Here is a 21,104-nt window from a genome sequence, read left to right as displayed (position 1 = left end):
AATTCTAGAAGACCAAGCACAAATAAAGTTTACTGCAGAGTTTGGGCCAGATTCGTAGAATTCACATACCCAGAGGGGAGATCCTCAGAGCTCGCAGTACAGAAAGTTCTGAAGTTTCTTCAATCTGGTCTGGAAATGGCCCTTTCAGTAGGCACTCTCAGGGTCCAAATATTGGCCTTGCCTGCTTTCTCTGGTGTTCCTTGGGCCAAACATCCGCTTGTCCAACAATTCTTCAAAGGAGCAGTCAGACCCAGACCACAGAGGAAGCCGAGATTTCCAAAATGGGACCTTCTTCTCGTCCTTAATGTTCTGTCAAGAGCTGGTCCAGTAGACTCCACCTCTTTCAAGGATCTTACCATTAAAACAGTCTTCTTGGTGGCTATCAATTCGGCCAAAAGAGTCTCCGAGTTCAGTTCCCTTGGACACAAAAAAAACATTCCTTACGTTCTTCCCGGATCGGGTAGTTCTTATTCCGATGCTCAATTCAAATCCAAAAGTCACTTCAATTTTTCAAGAGAACCAGGAGATCGTTCTCCCTACCTTTTGGTCTTTTGATGATTCTGAACCTCATCCCCTGGATGTGGGTAAAACCTTGAGGGACTACCTCGAGGCGACAGCTCCTCTCAGGCAGTCGGACAACCTCTTCATCCTCTTTTTGGGTAGGAACAGAGGAAAGCGGGCCTCGTCGAGGTCCATTGCAGCCTGGATTGTGGCGGCTATACAGCAGGCCTACAGAGTAGAGGGTTTTGCTCCTCCAGAGGTGGTGACAGCCCATTCGACGAGAGGTATCTCGATGTCCTGGGCGGCTTCACATCACGTGGCTCCAGAAGTGATCTGTAGAGCAGCTTCCTGGTCATCTGTTAACACCTTTATGACCCATTACTGTGTGGAGCCAGCCTCCTTGTCCTCAGTTAACTTTAGCCTGACTTTCTTGTCTGCTAATAATTTGAATTAAAATTTTCTTTGTTTAAGCATTCCCACCTGTGTGGTTTGGGCTAGTTATTTTCCACACGTAGGCTGCCATGGAGACTGTCAGGAAAACGGAAAATTCCCTATCAGATACTTACCGTAATTTTCTTTTCCTGATGGTCTCCATGGCAGCCGGAGTTCCCACCCTCTGGTCTTGGATTCGGGTAAGATATGGAACACTGGCTGTACCTGTGGGCTGAAATTTATGGGAGGGGGGTCCTATACCATTGGAGAGGAGGCGGGGTTAACCCACACGTAGGCTGCCATGGAGACCATCAGGAAAGGAAAATTACGGAAAGTATCTGATAGGGAATTTTTCCTTTTTTTTTGGGGGGGGGGGGAGAGTTTAAGTCTATGAGGGATGCTTAAACTCTTGTGAGTAGCAGAGGAACTGGAGACAACTCCGTCCAAGTTGGAGGAGAGCGGTGCCTGGTGGCCATTAATTATTTTACGCCAATCAGTCATAACATTATTTCCACCCACCATAACATGACCACCCACCTAATATTAAATAGGTTCCCCTTTTTCCGCCAAAATAGCCGTAACAAGGATTCTATTCTTTTCCCATTTCAAAAAAAAAAAAAAAAGTTTTGACTATATTTGGGCTTTAAATGCTCTAAAGGAAGTATATCAAAATGAGGAAATAAATGATGTATATAAAATAAATTACCATATAGCAGATTCCAAGTGAGGTCCCTTTTCCCTCCAAATGACAATGACAAATATTTCCGTTCTTCTGCTTGCTTCATAGGCACGTGTAACTCAAGTGATCCTTTTGCTGAAGAAAATGTGCAGTAAACACAATCACCTGATTGCACCTGTCACTCCAGTGAGCGCTGATAGACTGATAGTCACTCTCTGCCACTGAAGACCGAGAACTGAACGATCAGTGGTCTTTAATCACTCAGTTCTCTGTGTAGAGGAGGCAGGGGACAGATGCAGATTTTTTTCATATCCTGTACTGTGAATACAGTGACCTTTAATGCAAGCCGATAAAGGGAGTTTTTTAAATATTGGCATTGAAATCTAAACAGTGTTTGCCTACTTTTACTGCATTCAAACTAGCCATCTAATTTAGCTTTACCATTTTTCAATTTTGCCTAAAATACTAAAAAAATAAAAAATGCCACAGTCATCAGTAAAAAAAAAAAAGTAGGCAAGTTTCCTTTTCCTTTCCGAACAGTGTTTAACCAATAAAGGATTTTCTCTTTCTAACGTATATGTCAAAGAAGTCAAGACACCCGTCTATTCTCTGAGAACTTCCAAATCAGCAGGTGGCTGTTCTGTTTCCTCCAATGATGTAAGTTACTTGATGATGCGTCGTTATGTTCACTGTTAGGCACAAACTAAGAGGTGTTGTTTTATCTGTTAGATATACGAAATCTGCTTTGGGAAAAGCTGTTTCCTAGCTGTTGGCTTTATTGCAAACAACTTCGCAGAATATTCTAAAGTTGTCAATTTTAGGTGTTGTGATTAAGCTTTGCTCTTTTGCAGCTTTTAATTATTGTATTTGTGCTGTATTTGAGTTTGATTTGTGATAGAGCATTAATCAGTAAAAAGAGATGCACGTCAGGAAATCTTGGGCTTTGGTGTGAAATTTTAGTAGTCAAATAAGAATTTATTTTATCCAAATACTTTTTTTTTTTTTTTGCTTCAGTATAACTTGCCAGTATACAAGCTACTGTGTATACAGTAAAGGCTTATTTCTCTGTCTTCCCTTGTACACTGTAATTACAAAAGAAGTCCAGACCGAAATAAAAAAAACATAAACTAAAACAGCTCTGTAATAATGAATATATCAGTTAAATGTCATTTTTACATTCAAAAAGCAGTCTAAGTACCTGAATTTTATTTGATAGCAGCCTCTTGCAGTCAATTTCACAGTACTGTATGGACAGACAAGTTTAGGCCTCTTTCACACGGCCGTTCGGTTTTTTTGTTCCACTCCGGTGCTTTTTTTTTTTTCACGGAGCGGATGACACTTGTGTCATCTGCTCCGTATGTCCACATATCATCCCATACGTTTGCAGATGATATACGGACATAATGTATGTCTATGGGCAGTGTGGATGTCAGCGGATGACACCGCTGACATCCGATTTTGCATCCGTTACGTTTTTTAAACGGAACAAAAATAGGGTTCTGTTCCGTTCCAAAAAATGGAACAGAACTGAAAGGACGAAAATCGGATGTCAGCGGATGGTTATCCGCTGACATCTGCAATGCCATTGACATGCATTATGTCCGTATATGATCCGCAAAAAAATAGGATGATATACGGACATGCGGAACGCCCGTGTGAAAGGGCCCTTAGAGAGTGGAAAAGCATACAAAAGACCAATTAGGTGTGGTGCAGTGCAAGGAGCATGCTTGAAGGAGAAGATGGCAGAGAAATAGATACATTTATCAGTTAGGCTGGGTTCACATACGTGCGAATTGTATGCGGGTTTACCGCAACCAATTCGCAAGACATGCGAGTGTGCCCGGCTCTCAATGAAGCTGGTTCACACAGGTCCGGGGCAGCTACGTTCCACATTCCAAAAGGGTCCTGTGCATCTTTGGGTCTGGTTGAAGTGCGAAAAATGTGGACCTGATCTGCACCTAAACTGGTGAACAAAGACACCCTGGATCCCATGCTGGGAACCACAGCTGCTCATATGTGAACCCTGTTTGTAAACCTTTAATTTGTTCAAATGTAATCTGTCAAGTCATTATTAAATTTCTGCCTTCCGATGTTCTGTTTTACCTGGTTGATCCTGCAAGAGCACAGCATGCCTGTATCTTCCATAGTCAGTACACAGCTGTGCTACCCCCTGTTTATGCTGCCAGGACAGATGGTGTTCCATTACTGTGGAAACAGAGAAGCTTGGTGGCACCGTCACTTCCTGTCATGGTCTAATACCCCCAACACTGGAAACGTCCACCAGCAGGTCCGTGCTTTGATGTAGCTTCTACAGTGATCACGCTGCCTGCACTAATGAACCCAGGGAAAGCAGTAAAGGGATTTTTTAAAAGCAACTTATAAATACAGGCTTACTTTTCTTTATTGATTTTTTTTTTCTTTTCATGAGTATGGTTTATAACTATTTTAAGCCAGCCAAACGTGGTTAGAAATTCAGCTGGTTCAACAGTCCTTGCTGTCAGAATACAAAAGCTCGGCAGCAAGGAGGATTTCCTCATCCACTTTAAATGTATGGATGAGGGAAGCAATGCAGTATTTTTTGTTCAACCCGCTGGTTAAAAGAAAAAAAAATTGACTTAGGTATGGGCTGCCTAAACTTTTCAACTTTTAAAGCTTAGTGTGAAGTCTGCCACACATTTGCTCAGGCTGTCTACCTCTTCTCTTAGAGTGAAGAACTACACCAAACCTTTCTACATTCCCTCCTCAATATTACCTTAAGTAAAGAAGAGATGTGGGATATAGTGTGTCTTTTCTACCCCCCAACCTTCTGGAGTTGTAGTATGCCAGTGCAACTCTTACCTTCCCACCGGCCCTGGTGCCCTCTCCAGTGCACGCCAACCTGTGCCCAGTTTCCTTTACCTTTATATTAAGACAGAATAGAAAAAAATTAAAACCCACGGCATTTGTTAAAATAAAACTTCTCTTTATTGTTTTTTGAGGGAAACAAAAACATAGCAGCAGCCATCTGAAGGCAGCTGCCTTTAGAAGGTGGACACTGGCAAACAGAAAAAAAAGCCAGCCTCTATCTAACCCCACCCCTTACTGTCGGTCATACTTCAATTTTTTGCTAGTGTCATAGGAGGTTGAACATTGTTTTTCTATTCTATCAACAACCTCAGTACTTTGAAATGAAAAAAAAAAAAACAAAAAAAAATATTTTATGGATGTTTTTTTCTCTTCAGTTAAGATGCCAATCACAATTTTCAGTTATGATGGCCTCCTAGAGGCATCTAAGTTGGTGTGACAGTTTGCAGTAATGTCTCTCTATATGCATAGGAATCTTTGGCTATGTGTCCAGGGAATAAGGAATACGCTTAAAGAAGGTCTTATTCACTTGTTGTTTGAGGGAAGACATCACTTTGGTCACACACTTAACAGTGACATGCCCTAGACCTCCTGGTTCTTGCCCATTTCAATGCAGGAGATCTGCTGATGGGACAGAAGTACCCCAGTGGAAAACAATGTCCAAAAGTTCTTTTGGGACATATTTTTTAAAAGAAAGATCCCCTTTCTTCTCTATATCAGGCTAATCATTCACATATATAATCAAACAGGTCCTATTGCGACTATCACACATCTGTACTTGGTGTAAAATAAAAGGTGTCTTTGTCTACTCCTTTCATCCTAAGGTTCCCGTATGTCTATTATGTTACAGTATATCCTCATTTGGGTTTCTATTTTATTTCGACATGTAGATCTTTGACCCCTTTTTTAATGGGCGTATGTGGTACTCTATCTTCCCTATTTCCCCTCAAAGATTTCCCTCCCTCTCTCTCTTTAGATTACTATCAGGAGAGCTGCTATATTATGGATATTCTTTTCCCTAAAGTCAAGGGTTATTAGTGCTCTCCTTTACCCTCAGCTGTTTACTGCTTGGTCCTTTATTGGGACATACTTTGTAAGTCCAGCATTCTTTTCCCTGAGGTCAAGGGTTAGGCATCCGAGGCTTTGGCCCTTTACCTTACAAACAATTATGCTTTGGTGACAACTTCTGTTGTTGGCTCATGTTTTCTACCATTTGTTTTTTCCCTATGGTGGTTGTTTGGTTGCCCTCCATATCATTGCCCCCCCCCCTCCCTTTAGATTACTATCAGGAGAGCTGCTTGTTATGGATATCCCTTTCTTTAAAGTGAAGGGTTATTAGTGCTCTCCTTTACCCTCAGCTGTTTACTGTTTAGTCCTTGATTAGGACATACTATGTAAGTCCAGCATTCTTTTCCTTTGGGTCCAGAGTTAGGTATCCGAGGTTTTGGCCTTTACCTTACAAACATTCCATTTTTTGTGACAACCTCTGCTGTTTGGTCCACGTACTACTAGACATGTGCAATTTGTTTCATTATGAATCAAAATTCGGAATTTTTTTTTTATTCCGAGATTCGGATGTATCCAAATCTCCAATTCACAATAGTAACAAATTTCAAAGAATCCAAAATAAGAGAAAAGAAGAATTAATTTGTATTCATTTGGGTAAAATTATATGATTTTTGTAAATGTTTGAAGCATCTGAAATAACATGACAACATAACAAATGATCAAAATTGATTCAGATCCATTTTATTTTTATTTTGCATTATTATTTTTCATTATTTTAAAAATGCGCTACATCTGAAATGGAAACATATTGCAAAAAATACAGTAAGGTATAAGTGAAATACGATGATCCTACTTATTGTGTTTGGGTTGGATAGAGGTGGATCCATCAGAATCTCAAAATCACAACGAATTAATGCAAAATTAATTTCTTTCCATTCGTTACTTTCAGATGCATACAACTCCGGTCGATATCGTCCATCCAGCTCATTCCATTTCTCTTTGTTGGTTGGACTAACAGGGATGACTCAGAGTGCATAAGTAATCTCCCAAAATATCAAATTAACATGTTAAAATTAATATAGCCAATCTTCCAAAATAACTCAGAAAATATAAATAGATATTGAACAAAAAATTTACGAAATGAATCCGAATATACAAAATGAATTCCAAAAATGAATCCTAACATAACGAACATGATTAAACTAAATTATTTACTTAACAAATGAATCTAAAACGAAACAAAATGTTTCCATCATGCACAACTACTACTACTGAGTTGTTCTGGAAACAATCTTCTTTCCTGCGCAGAGCACCCCGGGGTGGGATATCCACACCTTTTCCTACCCCTTCTTTTCTCCCCTTGTACTTTTCTTCATCCCTTTCTTTAGACTCTTGCTTCTTCCTTTTTACCTTAGTGCTCCTATTTGCAACATTTTACGTACCTTATACCTTCACCGTTTCTTTTTAAAAATTAAAATAATACTTCTGAATCTGTCACCACCTTTTGCAGACCTTACAGTCCTGTTCAGAACGGTTCCCTATTTAAACTATATTGATGTTTCCATTGACTTTTATGCTACCTACACAACTGTTGACTCCCCAGAGTGTCCTGTAACTGATTCTGGAGTTTCAATAAATAAAGAAAATGTATTATTATTATAAAGATCAAAGAATGCAGTTAGTACAATAAAATGTAGATCTCAACACAGCTAGAGTAACTAGCTGTAAGTAAGGAACGGCCAGCACTGAAAGTCTATCTGGCTCTGCTGCAGTGAACTTGTAGTGGAGGTAAGAGCACAAAAAGTAGAGGGATGATAACATTATAGTGCTGTTACTCCAGTATTGTCTAGTTAGAAGCCTGGGTGTGATCCTTGCACATTTCCATGACCAAGCTGGGCTGTGGCTGCAGTAGAGGTTAAGGATCCAGCTGTGTAATCTGACAAGGGAGCTGGATCACAATCACTGTGATGTCACATAAAGCACTCCAAAATATACCTTACAGCTACACACTATCAGTTTGCCTCTTGCCTGATGAAGAGACCCTTGCAGCAGCACTAAAACATTACTGTGTACATATGATAAATCAAACTTCTTTCCTGAGCTTTTCGGAGTGCTGCTGACATATGTTGTTGAATATCAGTTTGGAAGGCACCTATAGGGTGGTATATCAATCAAGTAATGGATAAACCAGCACTTGAGATATCTGGTCAAAATCCCCTCCTGCTTGCGTAGCTGCACTCATGTATGCTTGGGTAACCCAAGTGTGTATGTTTATTCACCAATCTTTAAACAAAAAGTGCAGTTATAATCCAGCCATCCTCCAATGCCTATGGCCATCTTTTAGCATTGTAGCATTTGTTACACTAACAAGATAAGTCTTCTTAGCTTCTTATAGAAGTCACGCTGAATGGATTCTTTCAATTAATTAGTCACACATAGCAGGCTAGCTCTTGATAAGCTTAGATCTGGGTTTATCTTATAACATGGGCTATTGATAAAATTGCATTTCACGCAGCTAGAGGTGTGCCACTCAAATGAAGCTGTAATAGACCTATTGCAAATGATGTTAAAAAGAAACATTTGAATATGTACGCTTATACCATTTCATTTTATTCTAATTATTATGATTCTGCACCCTTGTAGCGAAGTATTATCAAGTAAACTTGACAATCAGAAACCAAAGTCAAGCAGATGTAGAGAATACATTTCATTAGGGCTAATTATATCATGGAGAAAACTGTCATGTATTTCCATAGAACTGGAAATTGACTGCAATGTTTATGCTCTGCCCTGCTTCAGATTTTAGCCTTTCTGGTGTTAACAACACGACTCAGGATCAGTTCACACCAGAATTTGGTGCAGGAAAACCGCCTTCTGTGCACGTCTCATGTACCGCATTCAAAAAACCAACACTGCATTTATAATCTGCAGCAGGTGTCAGTGTTAATCTGATGCCACCCCAAATACAGTTTGCAAACGCAGTGCATTTGTCTGCAGTGGATTACATGGTACAGTAGTATCTTGCAATCTGGTCGCTGTGTGTTTTTTAAATTAGTGCATGTGCTACTGTTGGTGCTGTCCAGCGCGATTTCATTGCATTCAAATGAATAGACTGAAATCTCACTGCACCTGGATCGCATGTGAATCACACAGGAATGCACAGCAGGTTCCTGTGTGATTCATGGTGTAAACCAGTGCTCAGAACAAACATGTAATATATTGCAGCTTATTGATCCTTAGATGTGGTGGCTATTCTGTTTTTTTTTTTTAAGGAATTATTTTCCTTTCTTTTCACCTAGTAAATCGGCCAGTTAAACATTTCTTGTCTTAGGGTATCTACACTCACTTGTCCACTGTATCTTTGTGTAGCACCCTACAAGGTAGGTGCTAGGTAAAAGCAAAATTGGCCTTGGCTGCCTAACAGCAGGGCCATGATTTTCAGCTGGGCTGTCATGTCTCCCAGGTGTGACTGCTGGGAGGGGAGTCTCCCCACTGGCTCCATGAGAGGATTCTCATTGGGCAGTGGAGGAACCCCAATCAGTGGCTCATTCAGGACTGTATCTACCCCAGAAGGCAGCAGAGGATTCTGGGAGTGGGTATAAGTTTGAGGGGAACACAAATGACGAGTCGTCTTTGGTGGGAAGCAGAGTCCCAGGAGGGAGGGTGCGACTGTCTCTCCTCCTGTCAGAAGGATCGGGTGTCTCGGGTGGCTGCCTGAGAGTCCAGAGGGAGAGCTGAGTTGGGCTGCAGAGGGGATCCGCTGTGCTGTGGACAAGTGGAGATGGGGGGGTTCAGTTCCAGGAGGGCATGCCGAGTTTGTGAGTGCTGTGAATTGCCCCCTGGGGGTCTGCCTGAGGTGTACCACTCCCGTGAGGATCCCAGGAGCCAGCTAGTGTTAAAGGGGGTGCCTAGTGAAGAGGACCCTGAAGTGTTAGAGGGGTTGCCTAGTGAAGAGGACCCTAAAGTGTAGAGGGGGTGCCAGCGGTTCGGCCCTGAAGAGCTAAGTGTACAGTGTTGAGAGTTGCAGCAGCACAAGCAGTTACAAGGAGCTACCTTAGTCAGTGAAGGGCTGGAGGGAGCTGTTCACTGGACTTTTGAGCTAAACAAAATATCAGGAGTCAAATGTCTTACAGTCCTGGATCTTCTGAGTTAATCTGAGGTTTCAGCACAGTTCAGCGGAACGGAATCTTCAGGCCCCCGGGGAGCGTTGGCCTGCATTTAGCTGGCGTCAGGACATCGCTGACAGGCATTTTATTGTACAGTGTCCCGGTTGGGCCTGGTTGGGCCAGAAGGGTGACCCATTCGTTCCCTTCTCCCATCCCTATTACAAAAATAGACATAACAAACCAAAGATGCCAGAATGGTCATTGTCTCAGTTCTCACACTTGGGTTTTCAACTTAAATGTGTTGGAAGTGTTACCGGTAACGATGGCAGAACCATATCAGGCCCAATGCCTGAAAATATTGCTACATTTGGAAGAGCAATGCACCTACCCTTGGACAGTAACACTTTCAACCTGTGAGAAGAAAGTGTTAGATGGACTAGTAGATCTAGATGTACTTTACAGAAGTGACCAGCAAATTTCAACCTAATTCTAACTAACACTTTTCAAACAGTTAAAGAAAAATGTTTTTTTCCTTTTGGATCCAGGTTTTAACTAACTGAATAAAAGCTGAACACTGTAAGCCCCAACTTACTAACAATTTACCATGCTTCAACACAAATTATTTCAGTACATATATAATGCACCATGCTCTAATGTTATTACCCCAGTTTTTTTTGAGACTGCATTACAGCAAAAATCTTGCTATCTGTGTTTCAGTGTATAAATATTGACTTGTCTATTTATTGCATCCGAAGTTGTGAAAACGTACATTCATTTTTTTTCTAAAGCGTGACAAGTTTAATTAGAAGAAAAACATGTTTTTTCATCTACTATATTAATTAATGAAGACAAGTATAAAAAATAAATTATGCATGGTCCATTACACACATAAACACTGAGCTGAAAGCTAAACTCACAGCTGGCATTAGTTTGAGACTCTTTAAGTGCAGTTTGATCCATGCAGTTTATGTGTTAGAAAATTATTCTCGGTAGAAGGATCATGTGCTTGGTTGGTTATGGACAGATGGTATTGTGAGGTAGCATTTACAAATTTTGGGGAAAAATGTGTAATGCATGATACATAACATCTGTTTCTTTTGATGGACATGAATTTCTGTGTTTTTCAGATTGAGTAGAACTATGGGAGCTGAAGATCTTGCATGCAAGATGTTGAAAGGTTGCCCTCGAGAAAGGATCTCTGCTGAGGATGCACTGCTTCATAAATTCTTCAGTACTTTGCCTTGTCAGCTGTACCAGCTATCTGATGGTATGTTTAGTTCATAGCAGGGTTCTTTTTCTCAGAGAAATGGTGCAGGAACTGACCCCCCCCCTTCCCCTGAGGGGGGGTGTGGGATGGGGTTATAGGGGGTTGTGGTATCCTGCCCTATCAAATGGTGGCTGTGGCCAAATTGCACCAACAATGGGGCATTGTTCCATACCAGGAGTTCAGGAATGCAGAGTACAGGAGTGTGAGGAGACCAGAGTTCAGGAGTGTGCTATTATAGAGTGGAGGGTTAAGGAGTGCACTACGTAGAGTGCAGGGTTCAGGAGTGTGCTGTGTACAGAGTTTCCCGGATTATGGAGCATCGCCCGAATTGCATCCTGATCGGTATGTCAACAGAGAAGGCTTTGCAGCGTCACTACAGCTAGGTGACCTGCCGGGAGCTCAGCTGTCTACAACCAATAATGCCAGCCCTCTAGTACATGTGCCCATCAGCCCCATAATGTAACTGGCACTGGGTCCAAATGTGCTTCTGCTGCTGCCATGGAGACAGAGATGCTATCAATAGCAGGGGCTGGACAGCCAAAGGAGGCTAGGAAACCCCATGGCGTCAGGATGTCCGGGCCTGGTCTCAAGTTCTACCACTGTCTCAGTGGTAGAATTCAGTGGGAGGAATTCCCTATCCACCTTGAATGTGTAGATGGGTGAATTTGATCATATTTATTTTTTCGTTCAACCAGATCGGTGAACTAAAAAAGAAATTATCAATGTATGGGTGCCTAAGTGCTAACTGTAACTGAGCAAGTTTGTGAATTTCTTGGAAGAACAGAGGGGGGGGGGGGGGTAGACAGATGGGGGGAAGAAGTGAGGGAGATGGGAACAGTTTAATGATCACAGTGTACTGCAGTGCTCACTCACCTGAGGACCTAGACTGATATCTGGTGGCTCAGGCCGGAGCCTCATTCATATTTCTCACCCACACATTTCCTTTCTGTCAGATACAGCTGCACACCAGGGATAGGAGTGTGGGTGGGCCTGGAAAACACAGGGAGGGAACAGGTGTGGAGAGGAGAAGGAGGAACTGGTTGCATTCCTCTCTCCTCCCCTGTCCAAGCGGGGAGAGGGGGATGTTATCGCTGGGCTGTGGGAGAATGTCACAGACACTCGGCCCAGTTGCAACTACTAGTCCCTAAATTCACAGACTGATTCCCTTTCCTACAGACAGCAAAAATCAGGCTGTTTTTTTTAAACTGTCCCTACAGTAATTGATGGTTCACAACACTGCTTGGGGCCATCCCATGGTGGCGGAACACCAAGGCTGGGTCACAAGTGTGACCTTTGTGACCCTGGTAGTTCTACCACTGATGTTTTGGTTTCAGCTGACAATGAAAACATTACATGCTAATAGATCCATTGTCTTATTTTAAAAATGATATAGTAAGGAACTTAATTGTATACTTTTATATTACACAGCTAATCATTATAGGGCCTACTGATTTTCTAACCTGCCACTTATAACACCAAAACAATATCTAAAAAAGCAACATAAAAACTACCTTGTTAGTAATCTGATGCATGTGTCTGAACTGTGTATATAGTACACAGGAGCCCTTGATAACTTCCCATTAAACGAAACGCATTGCGGAGGAGATACTAGTGCTGATGTCATGCCGCTGTTTGAGTCCAGTAGCGACTTCCTATGTAAAGATTTTTTGTTACTTTTTTCATTTTTATGTGTACATGCATCCATATTAAAACTTCTACACTATGAGGACCATTTTTGGCTCCTGGTTAGCTTAACTTACCATAGCTTGACCCTGATGAGGAGTGTCGCTGGACGGGCTTACTGGGTTTATTCCTCACTGAATGATAGACACATACAAACAGGCGTGCATGCTGTTGTAATGGCAGCCATCATCTCTGGTGAGTGTCCATTTCACTGGGATACATTGGCTGGCCTCTGAGCACTCTGCTAGAAGCTACATGTTCACTTCAGGTATTGGATATGGTTTCACTTTTCCGATTCCTTGGACTTTCTCAAATAAGTCTTTTGCTCCTACCACCAAGGACTGCATTTATTAATTGAAGACTTTTTTCACTTTATATTGATTTATTGTTTACTATATATTTTTTGCGCTACTCACCCTTTTTTTTCACTGTGTATATAGCTGCTTAACATAATATAGGGATAAACAGACTTTACTTATGGAACATCAAAGTGTATCTTAGCATGCATTCATAGATGAACTTGCGCATTTTTATGTGATTTTGGGGCTTTTCGTCCTTTTTTATTTGCACATATTTCAGGAGTTTTCAGGCTTGAGCATTTTAGTTTTAGCCATTGGAATGCTGGTCATTAGGAGGAAGTGGTTGTTAGATACAAAAAAACGTGCATTACGCATGTTTTTCAGGTGGTGCTATTGGAGCTTCTGGACTGTAATTTTGCCTGAAGGAAGCTAAGGTATTTTTTTGCTCAACAAGAGATGCTCCGTTGTGAATTGGCACCGTTAAAAATAATGTAATTATTCATGTTGTGCATAGTCAGGCTTCATTCACAGTGACGCTCCTGTGCTTAATTTTTTTCTAAATGCAGAAGTCATCTGATGAGTATAGACACCTCTAAGCACATACAAAGATGTATGGCCCTTGGTAAACCAGTCTTGTGTCCATATTACCATCATTGCCAACATACATCAGGAGCCTTCACACAATATCTAATCATTGTGAGGCTTTTAATTAAAAAATATACCCATGACTACAGTTTCCTACAGTTAGTGCATGTGTGGGTTTACAGACCATTACCGTGATTTTCAGACCAACTTCTGTCAAACAATCAACATTGATCAATAGACTGCAGCTCAATTGGCTACAGTTGCAGACCAATATATTCTGACAGTGCTAGGTATCCCTCCCTTTGAGAATAAAATGCCATGGGGGGTGAATTTAGGAATTCCTCAATCCACTTTGTTTGTGAGGATGGAGGACTCTGTATTTTTTGTTGTTTTTTTGTTCATTCTGCTAGCTGAGCGGAAAAAAAATACTTGTCTATGGCCAGCTTTAGACAGACTTTATAATCCTGAAAGCACCAGAGCCCCTACTGAGTGAGTGATTACAACATTGAAGCATGGCTTGTAAGTAAAGAAAAACACGCTTGTAAGTAAATTGCATGTTTTTTTTAAAGGAAACAAAAGCATTACTTCATAATCATACTGGTACAAAAAAAAGAGAAAAAAATACCCCACAGAACACATGGCAATGACTTAATCACATGTCCAGTAGTCCCTTGACAATCCTTTTGAAGAATTACTCCATAAATTCCTGGCATGCCAACTCTTTATTTGGGTTATCTCTTAAATCCTAAGCAGGTCAGCTTACTGTGCATGTAGTCCTATAAATGTGTAGGATTTCAGCCCTTTCACTAGCCAGGACCATTGTTGAATGGAGCATGGCATTTACCCATCTGGAAAAGTTACGCTTCTAATGCCTAAATAAACATGCTGTCTGCAAGATGAACGAAGGAATAGCTTTAAGGCTCTACTTCATTTCTGAAGGCACTCGAAGACTTTAGTTTGCCCCAATGCACATCTTTGTGATCAAAAATATTTCAAAAACTTCATATGCTTCCTTCTAGTCTCAAATGACAAATTCTACTAATCTCTGTGACTTCTATGTAATATTATATTTTCAATGTTATGCAAGGCAGAGGTGGTGGTATCCACCTTTAAACTAAGCAATCTGTTTAATTTTAGCATTACTCTAATTTTCCTAAAATATTAAAATTTGTTTTTAGAGGATTGAGGTTCCTTGTTTAGTAAACTAAATGGCCTAGGTTATACAAGTTAGTCTTGTTTGTCTTTGTTAGGATAGTTAGATAGTGGTTATATTTACCTATTTGGAATGTAGAGCAGTATGTGGAAACTTCAAATTAGGTTTCAAGTGCTTACTACGGAGGGCAAAGGAAAAGCGTGACTTACCTCCCTTATCCCCAGCAGGACAAATCAGCTTTCCTCACTCTTGTTCTGCTCTGTTTGGCTGCTGAGAGTAAATGCACATATTCAGTACTTTCGGTTGTGGGTCAGCTTGTGACTTACTGCACCTGTCCCACGGGACATCGCTAAATGCCTTGTGATTGCCAATCATATAGAGCTTCAGAGGAATCCATACCCTGTGTTAGCTCTGGGAAAAGCCTGCCATACATGGCTTGAAATTTGGCTGGTTCAGCAGGGTCTGAATGAATTTCCATCCCCGCATGGGCAGGCTGGTTGTACAGAAGTTGATCTACTGATCAACTTCTGTAAAAGCAGCCTATTGGATGTTCCTGATTCAGTCAGCCCCATTGGCTATAGTTGGCACCACCGATTAGTGTATTCTGACAGCGGGGATGGATAGAGGAATCAAGTTTTTTTTTTTTTTTTACTCACTGGTTGAATGAAAAAAACGGACTCATCTATTGGCTGCTTAAATCAGTTTAAACTAGTTGCTCACCCCTCCTAGTACAAATCCTCTACCCCTCAAATTTCCCCTCCAAGCACAAATCCTCTCTCTCCACTCCAAATAACCCCCTCCAGCACAAATTCTTCCCCCCCTTCTAGCACAATTCCCCACCCACGAAAAAATTTCCCCTCCTGGCAGAAACCCCCCCCCCCCACCATATCACCTCTTGTAGCCCAACCCCCCCACCCCAAATCCCCCTCCTAGCACAAATCTTTTTCCCCCATCCCCCAATACAAATCTCCCCAAATCACCATTCCTAGCACACCACCTCCCAAATTTCCCCTCCTAGCACAATACTTATCCTCTGCCACTCTCCAAATTCCCCCTCCCAACTCAAATCCCCCTCCAATCTCTTTGTGGTGCCCCCCCCCCACCTCATTTGATACCACAATACCCAGGGCATCTGCATCTTCTGCCCATCCCTCTCCTCTGGCTGCAGCAGCACCTGGCTACAAACACAAAACAGAACAGGGCAAGCTCTCATCATATAAAAGGAGTTTCTTCTTTGGTTCAGACCAACTCAGTCATGACATGGTAAGGGGGGGGGGGGTAAAGATTCATATTTCTCTGCAATGCATGAATAAAATAAATAAATACATACATAAATCGATTATAGTCTTCCCAGCTTTGTTGAGTGAAATTTACTGACAGGATGCCAAAATTTTCAAACGGCACCAATTTTTAACTGGCAAAAATCATGAAATTTACTGACCAAGCCACAATTTTTACTGACACTGCAAAAAAGTACCTAAAATGGCCGTTTTCATTGCTAAACAGTGCAAATATCAATACTTAAACGATAAACATGTAGCTAGTGCTATTAGCAATGTGTTTAAGTTAAACAAAAGTCAAAAAACATATTTCTACATTTACACGAAGGTCAGATTAATATAACCCAGCCAGCACAGAGTTCCCCCATATATCAGAGTCTGCAGGATTCTCCCTTACAGTGCAAGGGAACTCTGACATAAAGGGGAATGCTGCAGATCATGATTTAAGGGGAACTCTGATGTAAGTGAGGGCTCTGGTGACCAGAAACCACCTTATATCAAGAGTCTACTGTGTCCCTCTTTACATCAGAGTTCCCACTTACATCAGGGTCTGCAGCATTGACCTTTGCATCAGAGTTCCCTTTTACACCAGGGTCTGCAGAGTTCCCCATTGCACTGTAATGGGGGAATCCTGCAGACTCTAATGTAGAGGGGAATGTCAGGAACTTTGATGTGGGGGGGGGGAGGGGGGACTCTGGTGACCAGAGACCACCTTCTGTAGAGTAATTACACTAAGGTAAGAGGGGGTCCCTGCTATCAATGTTAATTTCAAAGACTAAAATATTTTCGTTGACTAAATTAACACTATTTTAGTCGACTAAAATAAGACTAAAACAATTCAGTTGACTAAAATATGACTAAATTTAAAATGGCATTTTAGTCATAAGACTAAAATACGACTAAAACTAATATTACATTTTAGTCAAAAGACTAAAACTAAATTGAAAATTGACATCAAAATTACTACAACTCTGCTGGCCATTTCTAAATCGGTAGCACAATTCCATCCAGAGCCTGTAATAATAGCACAATAAAGTTTAAACATGTATTGCACTACTGCATAAGCATAAGAAAAAAATTAAGAAAAAGGCTTTTCTGATATTTTTTCTTAATATTTATTGCTGGTAATATATTCAGGTAATATGTGCCATGACATTACAGCCAATAGAGTTTACAGTTTTTTGGGGGGGTTTTGTATTATAAAGTTGCATTTCTGTTTGTCAAAAAGCAATATTTTTGTTTGTTTATGAAACTTGGTTTTATTTATAAAGACGTTATATATCACAATGGCTAAATACCAGAAATAATACCATATTCGATTTTTACTCCAGGAGTATATAAATAGTTTGGAAATCCTAAAGAAATGTTTAAATAATGCTTTACAATTTACCTAAACCTATTCGACTTGTAGTTCACTAAAATGTATGAGATTTTAGTAGACTAAAATGTACTGGAGGTTTTAGTTGACTAAAATATAAAATATGACTAAAACTAAAACAATTCAGATGACTAACATATGACTAAAACTAAAATAGCATTTTAGTCAAAAGTCTAAAAAACGACTAAAACTAAAATGGCATTTTAGTCAAAAGACTAACTAAAACCAAATCGAAACTTGCTGCCAAAATTAATACTTCCTGCTATAAGTGGGAAACCTTTATATAAGTGCCCCGTTACATTATTGTATTCACTTACATCAGTGACTGCCCCCCTCAGACTGGCCTGGTGACGCTGTCACTGACTTTCTCTCAGGTGCACTGTGAAGGCTCATTCAGACAGCTCCAGCTTGACGGGTCTGATTTTATCCTATAGTCTCCTCTCCACAGTCCACACATGTCTCACTCCTCCCGTGACCCCCATCCCGGCAGCGCTCCCACTCTTGCTTCCTCTCCAGACCCCCTTAGAGACGGCAGACAAGATAAAAGACAAGAGATAGTCAGAGGCTGTGGACATGATACAAGAGATGGTTAGAGGCTGTGGACATGATAAGGGAGGTGGTTAGTGGCTGCGGACATGATATGGGAGGTGGTCAGAGGCTGCGGACATGGTACAGGAGGTGGTCAGAGGATGCAGACATGGTAAAGGAGGTGGTCAGAGGCTGCACGGACATGGTACAGGAGGTGGTCAGAGGCTGTGGACATGGTATAGGAGGTAGTCAGAGGCTGCGGACATGGCACAGGAGGTGGTCGGAGGCTGCGGACATGGTACAAGAGGTCATCAGAGGCTGCAGACATGGCGCAGGAGGTGGTCAGCGGCTGTGGACTTGGTACAGGAAGTAGTCAAAGGCTGTGGACACCCCACCCCCCCAACAGTAGTGTCCTAACCTGCCCCCCTTCGCCCTCCACATCAGTGTCCTCCTCTGCCACCCTTTACATCACCCTCCCACAGCAGAGTCCTCTTTATATCCCCCCTACAGCACTGTTTTTCTCTGCCCCCTTCAGCCCCACAGCACTGCCCTTCTCTGCCCCCTTCAGCCCCCACTGCACTGTACTTCTCTGCCCCCTTCAGCCCCCACAGCACTGTCCTTCTCTGCCCCATCACCCCCACAGCACTGTACTTCTCTTCCCCCTTCACCCCCCACAGTAATAGCCTCCTCTGCCCCCTTCTCACATAAGTTTCCTCCTCTCCTCTGTAGCCGTGGTGCCACTGAGACCGAGTGTCACTGTTTTCTATTAAAAAATGGCGCCAACTGCACAGCACTGATATGCAGCATTGATGGGCACTGATAGGCGGCACTGATAGGCAGCACTGATGGACACTAATAGGTGGCACTGATGGGCACTGATAGGCGGCATTGATGGGCACTAATAGGCAGCACTGATGGGCACTGATAGGCAACACTGATGGGCAATCATGGGCACTGGTGGGCAGCACTGATAGATGGCAATGATGGGCACTGCTGGGTGGCACTGATAGATGGCAATGATGGGCAGCACTGATGAGGAGGGCACTGACAGGCTCCCTGAGCACTGATTCGCATCCCTGGTGGCATGGGTGGACATCCTTGGTGGCCATGGGTGGGCATCCCTGGTAGCCATAGGTGGGCAATCCCTGGTGGCTCTAGTGGCATCCCCCAAGGGTCTGCACTGATAATCAATGCTCTGATTTCCAGCACAGATTCCCCCCCCCCCCTGTCCGGAGAGCCGCTGATCAACGGCACTTCCTATTTACTATGTAACCAGCTATGATTAGACACAGCTGGTCACATGGTAAAGAGCCTACGTCATAGGCTCTTTACCGGAATCAGAGTGAAACACCGCACCACCGATCGCCACTCTGAGCGCCCCCCCCCGGGGGCATACAGAGCGGCCTACCCTCCTGGATGTCATATGACGCCCAGTCAGGATAGAGCAACCATGTTGCGGCCATCATTTTCTTATATGACGGGCAGGAAGTGGTTAAAGAATGGTGTTTTATATCTTTTCCTAACCTGGCGCCCTGCTGTTTTCTCCTTTTGCATTCACTTCACTCCTCCACTGCTCTGTTCACAAAGAGAAAGACCTTGTACTTCCAGCTATAGGGGAGCACAAGGCTCACTCAGTTTCTTCCTTCATTGCAGTTCTGGTGCTTACTTAGCCGTTAGCTGTTCGGCACTAGCACTGTCACGTAGGGCAGGAAGAGAGTCCTAAAAGACGAACATGTGGCCAGAATAGACTTGGAGCTTGTTCAGGTTTTCTTTTCCATGCTCCCAGTGGGGAACAGGGTGGAAGACGAGTGAGGGGAAGGTAAATATACGCTGCTGCAAGGTGAAGCTTTAACGAAAACCTCTTTATTTTCTCTGCAAATGCTAAGCAAGGATTCACTTCAAAGTATAAATGTTGTTCTATTTTAGTAGAGCAAGGATTGGTTAGAACTCCTGTTTTTCTTCTCTGCTGTTTGTGTCCTGTTGGGAAGATTCCCGTTCACTTTCTGTCCCAGAGACACAACAGAAAGTGAAAGGAAATGTCTTCAAAGTGGAGGGAAATCTTTTGGTTGTCAATAGAACAGGTGTCCCTATTACATGGGTGTCCAACCAGCGAACCCCCAGCTGTTGTGGAACTACAAGTCCCATCATGCCTCTGCCTTTGGGAGTCATGCTTGCAACTGTCAGCCTTGAAATGCCTTAAGGGACTTTCCTTGCAATGCCTCATGGATCCTGTAGTTCGGCAACAGCTGTAGGGCCACAGATTCCTGTTCCAATGACAACATAATAATTTTAGATTATCCCTCTTTCTGTCTTGTTTGCAACCGTCTCAAAGACAAGCTGAGAGCAGTGTTAATTTTGGCAGCAAATTTCAATTTAGTTTTAGTCTTAGTCTTAGGACTAAAATGGCATTTTAGTTTTAGTCCTATTTTAGTCTTCTGCAAGTGTTTTAGTTTTAGTCGTATTTAGTCGACTAAAACTCCAGTATATTTTAGTCGACTAAAACGCCCTACATTTTAGTCGACTAAAACTCATTTTAGTCATCTATAATCGAATGGGTGTAGTTCAATTGTAATTTGTAATGCATTATTTAAGCATTTCTCTACAATTTCCAAACTCATTATATACTACTGCTGGTCCTGGAGTGAAAAATCTAATATGTTATTATTTATTCTTTGAGCATGCACCAGTGTTAATTTTTGGCAGCATATTTCGATTTAGTTTTAGTTTTAGTCTTTTGACTAAAATGCCATTTTAGTTTTAGTCGTATTTTAGTCTTAAGCCAAAAATGCCATTTTAGTTTTAGTCGTATTTTAGTCATCTGAATTGTGTTAGTCGACGAAAACGTTTTAGTCGGTTTTAGTCGACGAAATTAACACTGGCTGAGAGGATGAACTTGACAAATTATTCCCTACAAATGTTTTGGCAGTTTAAATCATCTTTTTTAATAAAATGTTGCTACTACTGCTCCCATAGCAGTGTTATAGTTTGTCCCATACCATGTCAATGTTGCCTTACAGGACTGCTTGATCTGCCTATTAATGTGGAGAAAATATATTAATTATTGTACTGAATAGGATCATGCATTCATTTAACTATATTCAATTCGATCTAAAATATCCAATCCAGAATACTATAGTCTTTTCCAGAAGTGGTTCTTTAGGTCTCATAAAAAATATCAGCTTGTAATATTTTCTTTAAGCTGGTCATAGATGGAACAAATTTCTTTACCGCAACTACAGGAATCCCTCTTGTGAAGCCATTGTGTTCTCCTGGCAGGAGAACACTGTGTTTACTTCTAGTGGCTATAATAGTGGCTAGCAATTAAAAAATGTAAAATATGACAGGCTGGTTGTACCCAAGT

At 41.8% G+C, this 21,104-nt stretch overlaps 1 protein-coding gene across 2 annotated transcripts in view; it reads left to right on the top strand.

Annotated features, from left to right (window-relative positions):
- The window catches only part of CDK15 (cyclin dependent kinase 15), a 322,696-nt gene that overhangs the window by 280,375 nt on the left and 21,217 nt on the right, over positions 1-21,104 (top strand). For both annotated transcript variants that reach the window (XM_082261320.1, XM_082261321.1), the window contains one exon: positions 10,698-10,837. In XM_082261320.1, the coding sequence (XP_082117446.1) occupies positions 10,698-10,837 (140 nt within the window). The remainder of the gene's footprint in view (positions 1-10,697; positions 10,838-21,104) is intronic.

The sequence above is a fragment of the Pelophylax lessonae genome (assembly GCF_965119305.1).
Source record: "Pelophylax lessonae genome assembly, chromosome: 6".
In the NCBI taxonomy this organism is placed as follows: Eukaryota; Metazoa; Chordata; class Amphibia; order Anura; family Ranidae; genus Pelophylax; species Pelophylax lessonae.
Note: the sequence above shows the minus strand (reverse complement) of the source record. Positions and strands in the feature narration are given on the sequence as shown.